At 40.1% G+C, this 15,247-nt stretch overlaps 1 protein-coding gene across 15 annotated transcripts in view; it reads right to left on the bottom strand.

Moving 5' to 3' along the window:
- CAMK2D (calcium/calmodulin dependent protein kinase II delta) overlaps positions 1 to 15,247 on the bottom strand; it is a 559,079-nt gene that overhangs the window by 222,843 nt on the left and 320,989 nt on the right. For all 15 annotated transcript variants that reach the window (XM_030190831.1, XM_030190832.1, XM_030190818.1 and 12 more), the window contains exon 4: positions 6,484 to 6,538. In XM_030190831.1, coding sequence (XP_030046691.1) covers positions 6,484 to 6,538 — 55 coding nt within the window. The remainder of the gene's footprint in view (positions 1 to 6,483; positions 6,539 to 15,247) is intronic.

Below are 15,247 nucleotides of genomic sequence, written 5' to 3'. Positions count from 1 at the left end.
ATTCATTTTATTTGACATGAACTCAAAGACATTTTTGCTTCTGAATCTGGAAACAATCACATTTGACAGTAATTCTACAGTAATGAAAAGACCATTTTGCATATTGAGAACTAGATGCCATTTTTATACTGGTGTGGGCTGTAACTTGAAGACAATTCATTAGAGACAGAAGTGTTTAATCCTTCAGCATCTAAGCTATAGGAAAGACAGCTTTATGGCAAAACCTATATTATTATGAAAGCAATTCAAAAATGTAGCTCTACTTAAAATGGAATGAACTGAATGGGAAGAAAAAGCTCACCCTCATATTTAACAAGCCTTTCTGATGGTGGTGTCTGCTGATTTAGATCACTCTGCGATAGTGGTGGAGGGTAGCTTTCAAAGTGCATATGTGCAAAATCTGCATATACTTTTTTACCTACAGATTTTTACATCAATTTTTATATGTAAATATTTCCCTTTCAAAATTGGCTTAAGAAAAATAAACATGCAAATCCACACCGACTATTACTGTGGATTATTTCTTCCATGAAAAGTATATGTGTAAGTGCACTCTCCACCCCAGTCACATCCCAGGGAACACTTCCTTGAGATACACAATAAGGACTAGATTCAAATTTGGATGCCGAAAAAATGCACAGAGTGCTATTCTATAAACAGAGCTCCGAGTTGGGCACCATTTACCAAATAGTGCGTAGTGTTGGGATCCGCACCTAACTCTGGGCACAAGGAGTTACACCAACTGAAACCTGGTGTAAACCCTTGTGTGTATGTTTGGTGTGGATCCCTCAAATTCTAATACTGTGCACATCTTTAGTGAATGCCCCTTACTTGTCCATGACCCTCCCATGGCCATGTCCCCTTTTCAATTCTGTGCGTATCTTTATAGAATAGAGCTCAGCATGATGCTAAATGCCCAACTATTGCTAGATATTTGCTTGTTACTCAATTAAATTATGCCCACACCCTAATTTGTGTGCACAATTTTGGGTTCCATATATTGAATATATTGGCAAGTGTACGCATATACAGTATGTGTTGGGTGATTTTATACACAGAAATGCCTTTGAAAATTGCCCTCTCTGTAATTAGCTTCTTAGTAAGCCAATTTAGTGAATTCCAAGCCAAAGAGTTACAAACAATTTCAAACGGCAAACCTCTGCAGAGGGGTTTCAAGGTCTCTTTCAGGACTAGTTGATTCTTTAGATGTCCTACTGAAGCAAACATGAAGTTTTTCCCTACATGGTTTGATATATACCTAAATGCTGATATGTTGTGCTTAAAGTTCATCAAGTAGGTGAAGATTAACAAATGGGGAAAGAATGCAGAGCATGGATTTCTGTAGTTTTTTCAAACCCCTCTGCCTGGGTGTGCACATGAATTTTTTTTTTTTTTAGTTACATTTGTACCCCGCGCTTTCCCACTCATGGCAGGCTCAATGCGGCTTACATATACAGGTACTTATTTGTACCTGGGGCAATGGAGGGTTAAGTGACTTGCCCAGAGTCACAAGGAGCTGTGCCTGAAGTGGGAATTGAACTCAGTTCCTCAGGACCAGAGTCCACCACCCTAACCACTTGGCCACTCCTCCAACTCCAATCTGTGTGTAAGGATGTGTTTGTGTGTTCACATATCTATTGTGTTTGCATATATATATTAGTAGTTACTACTACTACTTATCATTTCTATATAGCGCTACTAGACGTATGTAGCACTATACACTTGAACATGAAGAGACAGTCCCTGCTTGACAGAGCTTACAATCTAATTAGGACAGACAAAGAGGACAAATAAGAGATAAGGGAATTACTAAGATGGAGGTGATAAAATAAGGGTACTGAACAAGTGAGTAAGGGTTAGGATTTAAAAGCAGCATCAAAAAGGTGGGCTTTTAGTCTAGATTGTCAGTTGGGACATAGGAACAGGACTGGGCAGACTTCCATGGTCTGTGACCCAAAATTAGCAGGGAGAAATAGAGATTAAGCAGCCAGTTTTAATCATAAACAAGTGGAACCTGAACAGATACAACTCTGGCCACCCTGTCTTCCAACATTTTCTATATTACTGTATACACATGTGTCGGCACTATGTCACTGAGAGGGCAGAAGGGAGAGGAGAAGCAGTCTAAAAGGAGCAATTCTTTAACTGCCATATTTCAGTATATCTATGTTTCTATACAGTGGCAGCAGTAGCAGCAGCTGGAACTGCCTCTCCCACAGAAATGCACATGAACATTTTTGGGGGAGCTTGTCTATGGAATCCCAAGTTCAACCTCGCCCATTTTCAAACTTGTGTTTTTTTCAACAGTTTTCTCCATTGCCAAATTTGCCTCTGTTCAGAGAGTTATTTTGCTCCACCCCTTATTATATATAGCAAAGATACTTTCCTTTAAGTAAGTATTCTCCAATGACAGCAGGTCTTATATTCTCACAAGTGGTTTTGATAGGCCTTAGTTGACTCACAATTCCATGGTGGTATAATCCACTCTCAAGAAAGCCAGGAGTTATAGAGACTATGCCTCAGCACACCCAGGCAGAGAAGTTAGGACCTTGGATTCTTTAGGGAAGAAGATGTTCCAGGCTTCAGTGGTCGTGTCCATAATTCTCACAAGTGGGGTATCCCTAGCATCCAGGCTCACCAAAAACAACAAACTTTGGTTAATTGGGCCTTGCAATGGCGAGAACATAACTCAGATTAACCTGAAACTATATACAACTGAGTGAGAGTGCAGCCTAGAACAGAATAAAATGGGCCTAGGGGGTTGGAGTTGGATTGTAGACCCCCAAAAGATTATTTTACACTGTCTGCCCAAACCGACTAATTCGTCGGGTATCCTGCTCCAGGCAGTAATGAGATGTGAATGTGTGGACAGAAAACCAAGTCACAGCCTTGCAAATTTCTTCAATGAAGGTTGATTGCAAGTGAGCTACCAACACAGCCATGACTCTGACATTGTGAGCCTTGATATGACCCTCCAGTGTCAGCCTAGCATGGGCATAAGTGAAAGAAATGCAATCTACCAGCCAATTAGAGATTGTGCGTTTCCCAATAGCAACTCCCATCCTGTTAGGATCAAAAGAAACAAAAAGTTGGGCAGACTGTCTGTGGGGCCTTGTCTGCTCCATGTGGTAGGCCAATGCTCGCTTGCAGTCCAAGGTGTGCAAGGTGCTCTCACAAGGATGGGCATGAGGTCGGGGAAAGAATGTTGGCAAAACAATCAACTGGTTCAGATGGAACTCTGACACAGCCTTTGGCAGGATGCGTGCAGAGGACTACTCTGCTGTGATAAAACTTCGTATGAGGTGCATCAACTACTAGAGCTTAGAGCTCACTCACCCTATCAGCTGAAGTAACAGCCACCAAGAAAATGACCTTCCAGGTCAAGTACTTCAGATGGCAGGAATTCAGTGGCTCAAAAGGAACTCTCATCAGCTGGGTGAGAATGACATTGAGATCTCATGACACAGGCAGAGGTAAATAAATCCGATACTGAAAAGCACATTAACCTCATGGAATAAGATACAAGCCATTAATCAGCTGCCAGAGCCACACTCTCATACAGCTTTAGAATTCTAGACGTCTCTTAAAAGATCTTGAAAAATTAGATGTATGCACAAGAAAACTCCTCCATGCTTAACAGTAATTTATAAGAATCAGTATATGCACATTCCTTGAGCCGAAGGAGGAATTATATGCATATCAACAGCTAATATCACAGGCCCCTAGGCCAACATAACTGCATCAACAGATCCAAACATGCAAAACATGTTTAAGTACAAAAGTAAACATCCAGAATCTGGCTCCATCAAGAAGAATGAATGAATGAAAATCCACCCATACAGGTTGGGAAGGAGGCATCAATCTATGGTATACTTAAAACAAACAAATAAAAAACCAAATATATCAAAGGAGCTTGTGATAGGTAAAGTAATAGGTACTTTCTTGGGACAAACTATCTCCAAATATGCTAGTTCTTCCACACACCCCAATTTGTGACTGATCCCAATAAAAAGAGCCTAGCAAGTTCCAGCTCACAAATTCTCTTCCACTTTCAAGTCCTCTACAAAACATAATATTAACTAGTGCTATATAATGTTTAATATGCATCCTATAATCAAGCAATACATTTTACAGAACATACAAATATCCTCAATAATGTTGCTTCTGAAATGTTTAGATACATGATGACAAATTGTAGGGGCTATTACCAACCAACAAATAAGCAAAATACTGTGCTCAGCCTCTGGCTATTTTCAAAGCAATTTCACAAAGGGTTGTAAAGCCATCAGAAAGCTTTAGGCTTAATAAATCTAGATCTTGTAACATTGGTTACAAAATAATGTCAATAGACTACCATTTTATAACCTTTGTAATGCAATTCTTTGAAATCCTATAAAGGTATTACATAATGCCCACATTCTAAAATAAAAAGCAAATGTCAAATACTTTTATTTTTCAAGAGTAATCTGAGCAGATGGAGTGTGCTTATAATGCAAAGTCTGATAAAGAGTCTGCTGCAGAGATGCCATAAAGACAATACAGCTTGGTAAAATCTGTAGCACAGCTATAGAGGAAGTCTAAAAAGGTGGTAGAGTAGTCTAATAATTACAGCAGTGAGCTGACAACTAGGGAATCCCAATTCAAACTTGATTGTAACTCCTTGTGATCTTGGGCAAGTCACTTAACCCTCTACTGTCTAAGGTCCAAACAAAGGGGTTCTTTTACTAAGCAGTACTAAAAAGTGGCCTGCACTATCCCCAAAGCAGAGCCTTTACCACTCGATCAGGTCACTTTTAGAGCTGCCAGTAAATGACCAAATTTTCTATTTCTGCAATAATGGCCACTCGCTAGTTTTCCCATTAGTATGTGGCCATTACTGCGTGAGCACTTACCAGCACATACTAGTGGGGCTCACATACTAGTCCTGTGCTAATCAGTTAGCGTGCAGCAATGCCCACATGCTAACTGATTAGCATAGCTGTACCCACTCTCCGCACCCAAACGCCCCCAATGCTAAAAAAAAAAACATTTTATTTTTTAGCATATGGGCAGCCCGTGCACATGCAAAAACTGCTGCGGGACGTCTGAGCGTGCCCCACAGTAGTGCATTTTAACCTGTTGCAAGCATGCATTAGTGCTTAATGCAGCTTAGTAAAAATACCCCTTAGACTGTGAGCCCTCCGGGAGAAGGAAATACCTACAGTACCTCAACTCAAGCTACAAGCAAAAAAGGTGTAACCAAAATCACTCCCCATTTCCCTTTCTAAAACTTAACAGATATCTTGCTCTTCAGTACCCTCATGGAAGAAGATGTAAGAGATCTATCTTTACCAGAAATGGGTTTCAAGGGTGACAATGCAGAAGAACTGAAAGAAATCTCGGTGAACCTGGAAGAAGACGTATTGAGCTAAATCTATAAATTGAAGAGTAGTAAATCGCCTGGACCAAATGGTATGCACTCTAGGGTACTGAAAGAACTCAAACATGAAATTGCTGATCTGCTGTTGAAAGCAGGATATTGGGCTAGATGGATGGCTATTCTTATGTTCTTATGAAACACATTGTGCTGACTTCAAATAAAGCACTTGAATGGAACAGGGTGAGGGAGGAGGGATGGCAAAATTACATCACAAATTAACCTTTAAAAAAAAATTAGAAGTCCTTTACATTACAGATCACAAAAAAGCTGCTTGACCTCTGTAAATGCTGATAGCCCTGATGCAGGTTATATGAAACTCAAGTTGGGCTTACATCAGTAAACCATCCATTAATTAACTGCACGATTTATATGAGTGGATGAAGAGTGTCATAATTGTTTTCAACATTGATGAACATATTAAGATAGGTACATTTAAGGTTTGATGAAGCTATATATTACAGTGTATGAGCTGATGAATTAACAACTTACGGCCTAAACCAATGATTGATTTATGACTGATATGTGATTACAACAGCTAAAGACTATTTTCACAGTTTTCTGAGATATATATATATATTTATTTATTACATTTGTACCCTGCGCTTTCCCACACATGGCAGGCTCAATGCGGCTTACATAGTAACAATATAAAGAATTACAAAGTCGTAAAAAGAATATACAATTTGTAGTAAACACATTATTAATGGGGTTAATGGATAAGTAAATTAAACATAGAAGGAATTGGGTCTATATACAAATACACATTCATTGTTGATAAGGAAGCTGCCGTCTTTATAGTGAGTGTTTTATCAGGATTTTGCTGTGTTTCACATTCAAAGAGGAATTTTTTTAGTGTTTGTGCTATTCTAAAAAACGTAGATCACAGCAAGAAAACTATACTAATAGTTCTACTTAAAACTGCAGGATGACATTACATACATAGTAACACATTCTTTGTTTTACATCATTAACTTACAAACAGCTACCTACCATTATTTTTAACAGGTGCATCAGTTACCAGTTCAGGATAACAAGTAATTAGAGCAGTACAGACACATACTTACAAATCAAAGACTAAGTAATGAAATCCTTCTTCTGATATGCTGTCATGAAGTCGCACTGCAAGACAAGAAACAAGAGATAAGTGTCTGACTTTTTTTTCACAAATCAGCTTCCCTTTCTTCAACCCTTCACCCAAACACTCTTCCTTTTCTTCCCTGTATCTGTGGCGTAAGAATAAAGTAGAGATTAAAGCATGCTCTTTAAAGTTTTGAGCATTCATGACTATCTCACAAAACTACAGTGCCGGCTAAAGCACATGCTGATGGCTGTTCGAGTTGGTGCAGCTAATTTTTTGCTTAGACTGAAGCTGTTCTGCGCTGCCTCTCAGAAAGCTGCTAAGTCTTGCCTGATGATTGAGCCAGCCCTGATGATGCCTTTTAATTGCGCAAACTCAATACATTTCTAATAAGCTTTCTTCATCATGTGAAAATTTAAAGTTATTTTGCAGACGCATTAAAGGACATTGAGAGGGTAATTTTATAACAAGCTACCTACGCTGAAAGTCCAAGTAGACTCCCCTCCCCAAACAGGGGGAGATTTCTATGGTTGTTTTCCCCAAGTGTAGCATTTTGAAATGGCTGCTCCCTCTGTACATGGAGGAGCTTTGACATGCGGTCCTGTACCTATTTTATAAGGGGCTCTAGGCTTGGCAGAGCCTCTTGTATGTAAAATAATATGTGAATTCCCCAATCCCTGACCTGATAATGTAAATTCCCCTGTCCATGTAATATACAAAATCTGCCTGACTACACATAGGCATTCCTGGGGGAACAGAGTAAGTGAAAATGTGGCTGTTATGATGTATAAATATATATTTTAAAAATAAAATAGCAGGCTGTACTGTAATGAGGGGCTACATCTTATATGACAGGAAAGTATCCTTGGGGAGAAATTCAGACAATGTGTTTCTAAACATTTAAACTATAGGGTGGGGGTGACAAAAGGAGCAGGGAATTCAGAAAGTCACTCCCAGAAAAACATGACAGCAGTGGGGAAGGTAATGTTAATTTAGAAAACCATCCAAACTCACTTAATAACACATGGAAAGCAATGAGCACAAATGCTTGTAGCCTAAGTAAAAAGGTTTAAGATTTGCAAGCCCTGATGTTTGAAGAAGACTGAATAATTGATCATGGCTGAATGATGACATAACCATACAAGGTTATAATCTTTTCAGAAAGGAAAGGGAAGGCCGAAGAGGTGGAGTGGCACAGTATGTGAAAAATAAAATTAGAGCGGCAGAAATTCAAGGAGAAAGAAAGAAGCTATATGGATTGTTCTGGAAAGATAAGATGGAATGTGTACTTACACAGATGTTATCTACAGACCTCCAGCAAAAATGGAGAAGCTGGACAAGGATCTGATCGAAGAAATCCATAAGCTTGGAAAAAAAGGAGAGGTGCTATTGTTGGAAGATTTCAACTTGCCTGATGTGGATTGGAACGTCCCATCAACAGATTCGGAAGGAAGCATAGAGATCATGGATGCCTGTCAAAGTGCTTTGCTCAGACAAATGGTGATGGAACCCACGAGGGAAGGGGTGACTTTGGATCTAGTGCTCACAAATGAAGGAAGTGTTCCTAACATCTGGGTGTGTGCCCACCTAGGCAATAGTGATCATCACCTGATATGGTCTGATATAAGAGCAAAAGCAGAGTTAAGACGCTGATTCTGGTAAAATGGGGTAATACCTGAAGAAGGAGCTGACAGCATGGGTAGGCACAGAAGTGGAAGGGCAGTGGTCCAAGCTGATAGCTGCTATAAATATGGCAAAAGACCTTTATACAAGGAAAATAAACAAAACCTAGAGAAATAGGAAGCTTATATGGTTCTCCAAACAAGTGTCGAAAAATAGGGCAAAAGAGGCTACGTTCAAGAAATATGCAACAAGAAGATCACAGAAAAGATCAAACTCAAAGAAGCAAAGAGGGAAATAAAGCTAGTGAAAGCACAGGCAAAAGAAAAAAATGGCTAAAGATGTAAGAGAGGTGACAAGATCGTTTTCAGATATATCAGGGAAAGAAGAAATGCTAGGAATGGAATTGTAAGACTGAAAGATGCTGAGAACAGCTATGTGGAGAGTGTTGAGGATACAGCAAATGCTCTAAACAAATATTTCTCTGTGGTGTTCACAGAAGAAAATCCTAGAGAAGGACCAAGGTCAGGTGCCGAAGATATATCTGGGAATGGAGTGGATACCATTGACAGAAGAAAAACATTTATAAACAAGTTGAAAATCTGAAAGTGGACAAAGCTATGGGGCTGGATGGGACACATACAGGATACTAAGGGAGCTCAGACAATTCTGGATGAACCTCAAGGATTTATTTAACAGACCTCTAGAGATGTGACAGGTTCCACGGGGATTGGAGAGAAGTGTATGTGGCCCCTCTTCACAAAGTGGGGACAATAGACTCGCTGCTAAAGGAAAAGATAGTTAACTTTCTAGAATCCAACAGATTGAAGGATCTGAGGCAACATGGCTTTACCAAAGGAAACAAATCTAATTGATTTCTTTGATTGGGTGACCAAAGAACTGGATAAAGGACATGTGATAGATGTAATCTACTTGGATTCATGAATAAGCTGATAGGGATGAACGTAGGACTCAAAAGTAGTGAACTGAACTGGAAACTGGTTAACCAACAGGCAACCAGGGGTGGTGGTAAATGGAATTCACTTGAAGGAAAGGAAAGTATCTAAGGATTGGTACTGGGGCTGATTCTGTTTAATATATTTGTAAGAGACATTGCTAAAGGGTTAGAAATACAAGTTTGCCTTTTTGCAGATAACATGAAGATAGCCGATAGAGTAGATATCCTGGAAGAGGGAGTAGAAACCATAAGAACAGACCTCCAAAAATTAGAAGAATGGTAAAAGGTCTGGCAGTTAAAATTTAATGCAAAGAAGTGCAGAGTGCAGAAATCCAAAGAAGATGCATGAGATAAGAGTAGAAAGAGATTGATAAGCACAGTTCAGGAGAGGGATCATGGGGTGACTGTGTCTGAAGATCTCAAGATGACAAAACAATGCAACAAGACAGTGGCCAGAGCCAGAAGGATACTAGGTTGCATAGAGAAAGGTACAACCAGCAGAGAAAAATGAGGAGTTGATTGATACCCCTGTACAAGTCGCTGGTGATGCCCCACTTGGAATACTGTATTCAGTTTTCGAAGCCGCATCTTGCTAAGGATGTAAAAAGACTTGAAATGGTTCAGAGTAAAGTGATGAAAATGGTATGGGGTTTGCACCACAAGATGTATGAGGAGAGACTTGATGACCTGAAGATGTATACCTTGGAGGAAAGGAGAGACAGGGGTGCCGTGATACAGACATTCAAATATTTTAAAGATATTTCCAGAGGAGGAAAGGTGTAGAACTAGAGGACATGAATTTAGAATGCAGGGGGATCAACATCAGGAAGTACTTTTTCACGGACAGGTTGGCAGTTGCCTGGAATGCCCAAGCGCAGGAGGTGGTTGAGATGAAAACAGTAACAGAATTCAAAAATGTGTGGAATAAATACAAAGGAAATCTGTATGGAAGGCATGGAACCAAATAAGCTTAGCAGTGATTAGATAGAACACTAGTAATTGAGAAGCAAAGCTAGTGCTGGACAGACATCTATGCCTTGTGCCCTGAAAATAGCAAGGAAAAATCAAGCTCAAGTATGCATATGTAATTTAATTTAATAACAGCATTTATATTCCACTTAACCACCAACTTCAAAGCGGGTTACAACAGCAACATAGTCATACAATACAGAGAAATACAATCAATGCCATAATTATAACAAATAGCACTGAAATAAAGTCTTTACAGAACTTCAAAAACTCATATAATGTGAAATATTTCTATCATCAGATGGCTATTCCAAAGATCAGAGACTCTTCCAAATAATGTTCTCTTTTTAGTACCGAGCAGTTGACAGCAAGCAGGTGATAGTGGTATCACATCATACATAGTACTATGACTTTATCTTGTTGGGCAGACTGGATGGACCGTACAGATCTTTATCTAACATCATCTACACCTTGTTACTATGGAGCTCATTTTCAAAAGAGAAAAATGCTCAAAAAGTGGCATAAATCTGAATTTGGACCTTTTTGTCACAAAAACGTCCAAATTGGTATTCTATGAAGATCGTCAGAAGTGTGCTTAAATCACAAGGGGCGTGTCAGGGGTATGTTAAGGGTGGAAACTGGGTGTTCCTAACACTTACTTGGACATTTTTCAGCCATAATGGAACAGAACAAAAACGTCCAGGACTAAAACTAAGACGTTTTGAGGTAGACCTGTTTTTATAATGAATAAGTTACCAAAAGGTGCCCTAAATGACCAGATGACCACTGGAGGGAATCAGGGATGACCTCTCCTTACTCCCCCAGTGGTCAGTAACCTCCTCCCACCCCCACCCCCAAAATGTAATTTAAAACATTGCCAGCCTCAGATGTTATACTCAGGTCCATTAGAACAGCATGCAGGTCCCTGGAATAGTGTAGTGGTGGGTGTAGTGCACTGCAGACAGGTGGACCTAGGCCCATACTTCCCCCTACCTGTTGCACTTGTGGAGGAAACTGTGAGTCCTCAAAAACTCACCAGAAACCCACTGTACCCACATATAGATGCCCCCTTCACACGTAAGGGCTATGACTGTGGTGTACAAGGGGTAGTGAGGTTTTTTTTTTTTTTTGGGGGGGGGGAGGCTCAGAAGACAAGATAAGGGAACAATGGTGAGATGTGTACCTGGGAGCATTTTATGAAGTCCACCACAGTGTCCCCTAGGGTGCCCTACTGCTTTCCTGGGATGCTTGGGGGACCAGTCTACTAAAAATGCTGGCTCCTCCTACTTCCCAATGGCTTGATTTTGTGCATTTTGCACTTGGACATTTTTTTTTTGAAAATGGACCAAAAAACAAAGGGGTATTTTCGAAAGGGATGTCCATGTTTTGATATGGACGTCCTTGCAAAACGTCCTGACCCAGGGGTGGGGAAAGTATTTTCAAAACAAGATGGACATCCATCTTTCGTTTCGAAAATACCATCGTGGACGTCCAAATCCTGAAATTTGGTCGTCCCTAGACTTGTTCGTTTCTGATTTTCGGTGATAATGGAAAGCAAGGACGTCCATCTCAGAAATGACCAAATGCAAGCCGTTTGGTCGTGGGAGGAGCCAGCATTTGTAGTGCACTGGTCCCCGACATGCCAGGACACCAACCGGGCACTTTAGGGGGCACTGCAGTGGATTTCATAAATTGCTCCCAGGTACATAGCTCCCTTACCTTGTGTGCTGAGCTGCCCAACCCCTCCCCCCCAAACCCACTACCCACAACTGTACACCACTACCATAGTCCTTATGGATGAAGGGAGGCACATAGATGTGGGTACAGTGGGTTTCTGGTGAGTTTTGGAGGGCTCGCTGTTTCCTCCACAAACGTAACAGGTGGGGGGGGGGGATGGGCCTGGGTCCGCCTGCCTGAAGTGCACTGCAGTATCCACTAAAACTGCTCCAGGGACCTGCATACTGCTGTGATGGACCTGAGTATGACATCTGAGGCTGGCATAAAGGCTGGCACAAAATATTTTGAAAGATATTTTTTGAGGGTGGGAGGGGGTTAGTGACCACTGGGGGAGTAAGGGGAGGTTATCCCCGATTCTCTCTGGTGGTCATCTGGTAATTTCAAGCACTTTTTTGTGCCTTGGTCATAAGAAAAACATGACCAGGTAAAGTCGTCCATGTGTTCGTCAGGGACGTCCTTGTTTCTTTCGATTATGGGTCAAGGACGTCCAAGTGTTAGGCCTGCCGAAGTCCCACCTTTGCTACATCTCCGATATGCCCCCTTGAACTTTGGCCGTCCCTGGCTTTCGAATACACCAATTTGGACAACCCTGGGAGAAGGACGTCCATCTTCCAATTTGTGTTGAAAGATGGGCGTCCTTCTCTTTCGAAAATGAGCCCGAAAATGTCCAAATCACAAAACCTTGCTCAAAACAGTATTTTTGACAAACAAAAAAAAAGACTTTTTCTTTTTGGAAAACTACTTTCATTCTTATTCAAATTTTGGACATTTTTTTGCAAAACGTCCAAAGTCGGACCCAGACGTCATATCGAAAATGCCCATCTATGTTACATTCACACATAAAATATACACACACATTTACATCTTCCTGGGAACAGAATTCCATTTATTTATTGGATAAACTGTTAATGCTCAAGAATAGAGCAGTACACAGAATACAAAGGAAGAATGAAGAAGTACAAAGAATTATATATAAAAAAGAACATTTAAAATTATAAAAACAAACAAAAAACATCATATTAATTCACCATAAAATAAGACTAGCTATAATATCTCTTCTTCTTCTTCAGACCTAAGCAACAAAATGCTGAGTAAATAGCAATGCCCTAAGGTTCCTAAATTGTAGATAGATATTGGTATTTCGCAGTTCTTCAGATAGAGGATTTCAGGATCAAAATAAGAAAAGAAACTCAGACTTGAAGTTACTCATATATCAGACCCAAGGGGTATGCAAAGCAACACTATTTGAGATGACTATAAAAGACAACCTGGATTGTATTCCGGCAGCCAGTGTGACAAATTCTGAGGTTCACTGTTGTAGGAAACTCTATGTTACAAAGAATTTAAAATATAGATCCAGCTTCAATCTGCAACCAACATAAATCTTTGAGTACGAGACTAATGTAGTTGTGCCTTTCCTTGCAAGTTAGCAACTGCACTGACATATTTTGAATCAATTGGAGCCTTTTGCCAACAGGCTTCGATAAACACTGATATAAAGGAGTGAAATGATCTATTCTGCTGATGATCATAGCATCAACCATGACCATGGATCCAGAAGTGTAAAGCAAACTCTATGTTGGTGAATGATACACAACTGGAAGAACAAGCAAGTACCACTTTTAATCCCATCTACAGTTGGCCATCAAGAATCACTCCCAAGTTGGTTAAACTAAACTAAACAGTGGTTTATACCGCAACCACCTTGTCGGTTCTATGCGGTTTACATCAAAAAGAACCAGGCACAGCTGAGAACCAAGAAAAAAAAGACTAAAATCAAATTAATTATAAAAGAGAATCTAGTATTAAACTTATTTAAAAAATGTCTCAAATAGACATGTTTTAAGGGTTTTGCTAAATAGCAACTCTATTGAAAGATCTAAAAATGCCCAGGAGCTCATTCCAGAATGTTATTCCCATAAAAACAAATGAGGACTGGAAGACTGACTTAAATCTGACAAATTTTGAGGTCAGGAGAAGTAAAGTATTCTGTAGTTTTATGGTGTTACCCTGACAAGGAAGAGTAAATAATTACAGCACATACTCGGGAGTGAATCATGTGTTTGTATCGGAGAAGCTACAAGTATAGGTATGACTCCAACCTAATGATCGATGCTAGAAAGCCAGAGTTCAGCAGATGTCTTGTGATTTAAAACTAACCGATAGCGCTGTAACCAGTTAGTAACTGCAACAATGCTATTAGTCAGATTTTAAATGCCTCAGTCTGGATTTCAGATATATAAACTACCAGCTAGATATTGCCAGCAAAAATATAAAGCTCACTTCTAAAGTTGGCAATCAATGTTGCTAGCAGAGATAAATATAAGTTTAAAAAAATGAATGATAATAAAGAACCTTGCAGAAAAGAATACCACACTTTAATGAGTGAAAATGAGACAACTTTCCCTGCCAACGAATAGCTTGAGACCAGTTCAGTAAATAGGACATAAACCATAACAGGCCTTTATCCTTAAATGAAGACAGCAGTAGGCCACAGAGAACAGTGTCAAAACTGGCTAATATATCTAACTAAATCAATTAGATGTGCCAATGCATGTGCTAGAGGGGCTGGTTCTGGAAGCCTATTTTATGAAGAAAATTGACATAAATCTCTAGTTCTATAAATGACATGCGCAGTTAGGTGAACAATTGCATGCCCAGTTATAAAATAGGTTCAGTTATAGGCGTAATTTAATGATCAACTGGTACTAAATTGGCACTTGGTAATAAGTGTCAATGACTGGCATTATGAAGCACTAATTGTTACCGATTTAGAGTAATGTACGTAACTGATTTACGCCCCTATTCCAGGGCGCCGCATGAATGTCAGCACTATCCTTAGTGGGACACAGACAAAAAAAAAAAATCAAGAAATGCACCGGTTTTATAGAATTGCCCTTAAAATTGGTACCTTGTTGTTATTCTACAGTACATAGGCACCCTTTATAAATTTAGCTCCATAGCATACAAGCACATACTTATTCCAGCCTCAGATCTGGTGTGAATTTGTGCAAGAGTATTTTTGTCACTAGGCCTGGTGTTGGCCCCTAGTCTGGAAATGTTGGACATGCTCTGGAATCAACATGAGAATACACCTGGTAATTTTCAACAAAGCCCATAGGAGGGGACTGGGAGGTACATGGTAAGACTATATATACTCATGGTTTTGAAGGGAAAATAAACCCCTCCCTCCCCCATCATACCTTTGCTGGCAAGGATATTCAAGCCCCACCAGCCGAAGATATTCTCTGCTAGAGCCATGCTGCCTGAGGAGCAAGGAACCAAGTAAGCAGACTATTCCAGCCTCTGATGCCAGCACTTCCGTATATGTTCAGTTCAACTACATGAACTAAGCATAAGCAGAATTACCATCATCAGTGGCTGGAGCACACCGCCAGCTTCCTGCTGCTGAGATAGCACAGGTGAAGGCTCCAGCAGTGAATCTCTTTGGCTGATGGGGCTTGGG

Source organism: Microcaecilia unicolor, chromosome 2, assembly GCF_901765095.1.
Source record: "Microcaecilia unicolor chromosome 2, aMicUni1.1, whole genome shotgun sequence".
In the NCBI taxonomy this organism is placed as follows: Eukaryota; Metazoa; Chordata; class Amphibia; order Gymnophiona; family Siphonopidae; genus Microcaecilia; species Microcaecilia unicolor.
The sequence above is the reverse complement of the archived record's forward strand: the minus strand, read 5'-3'. Positions and strand labels throughout refer to the sequence as shown.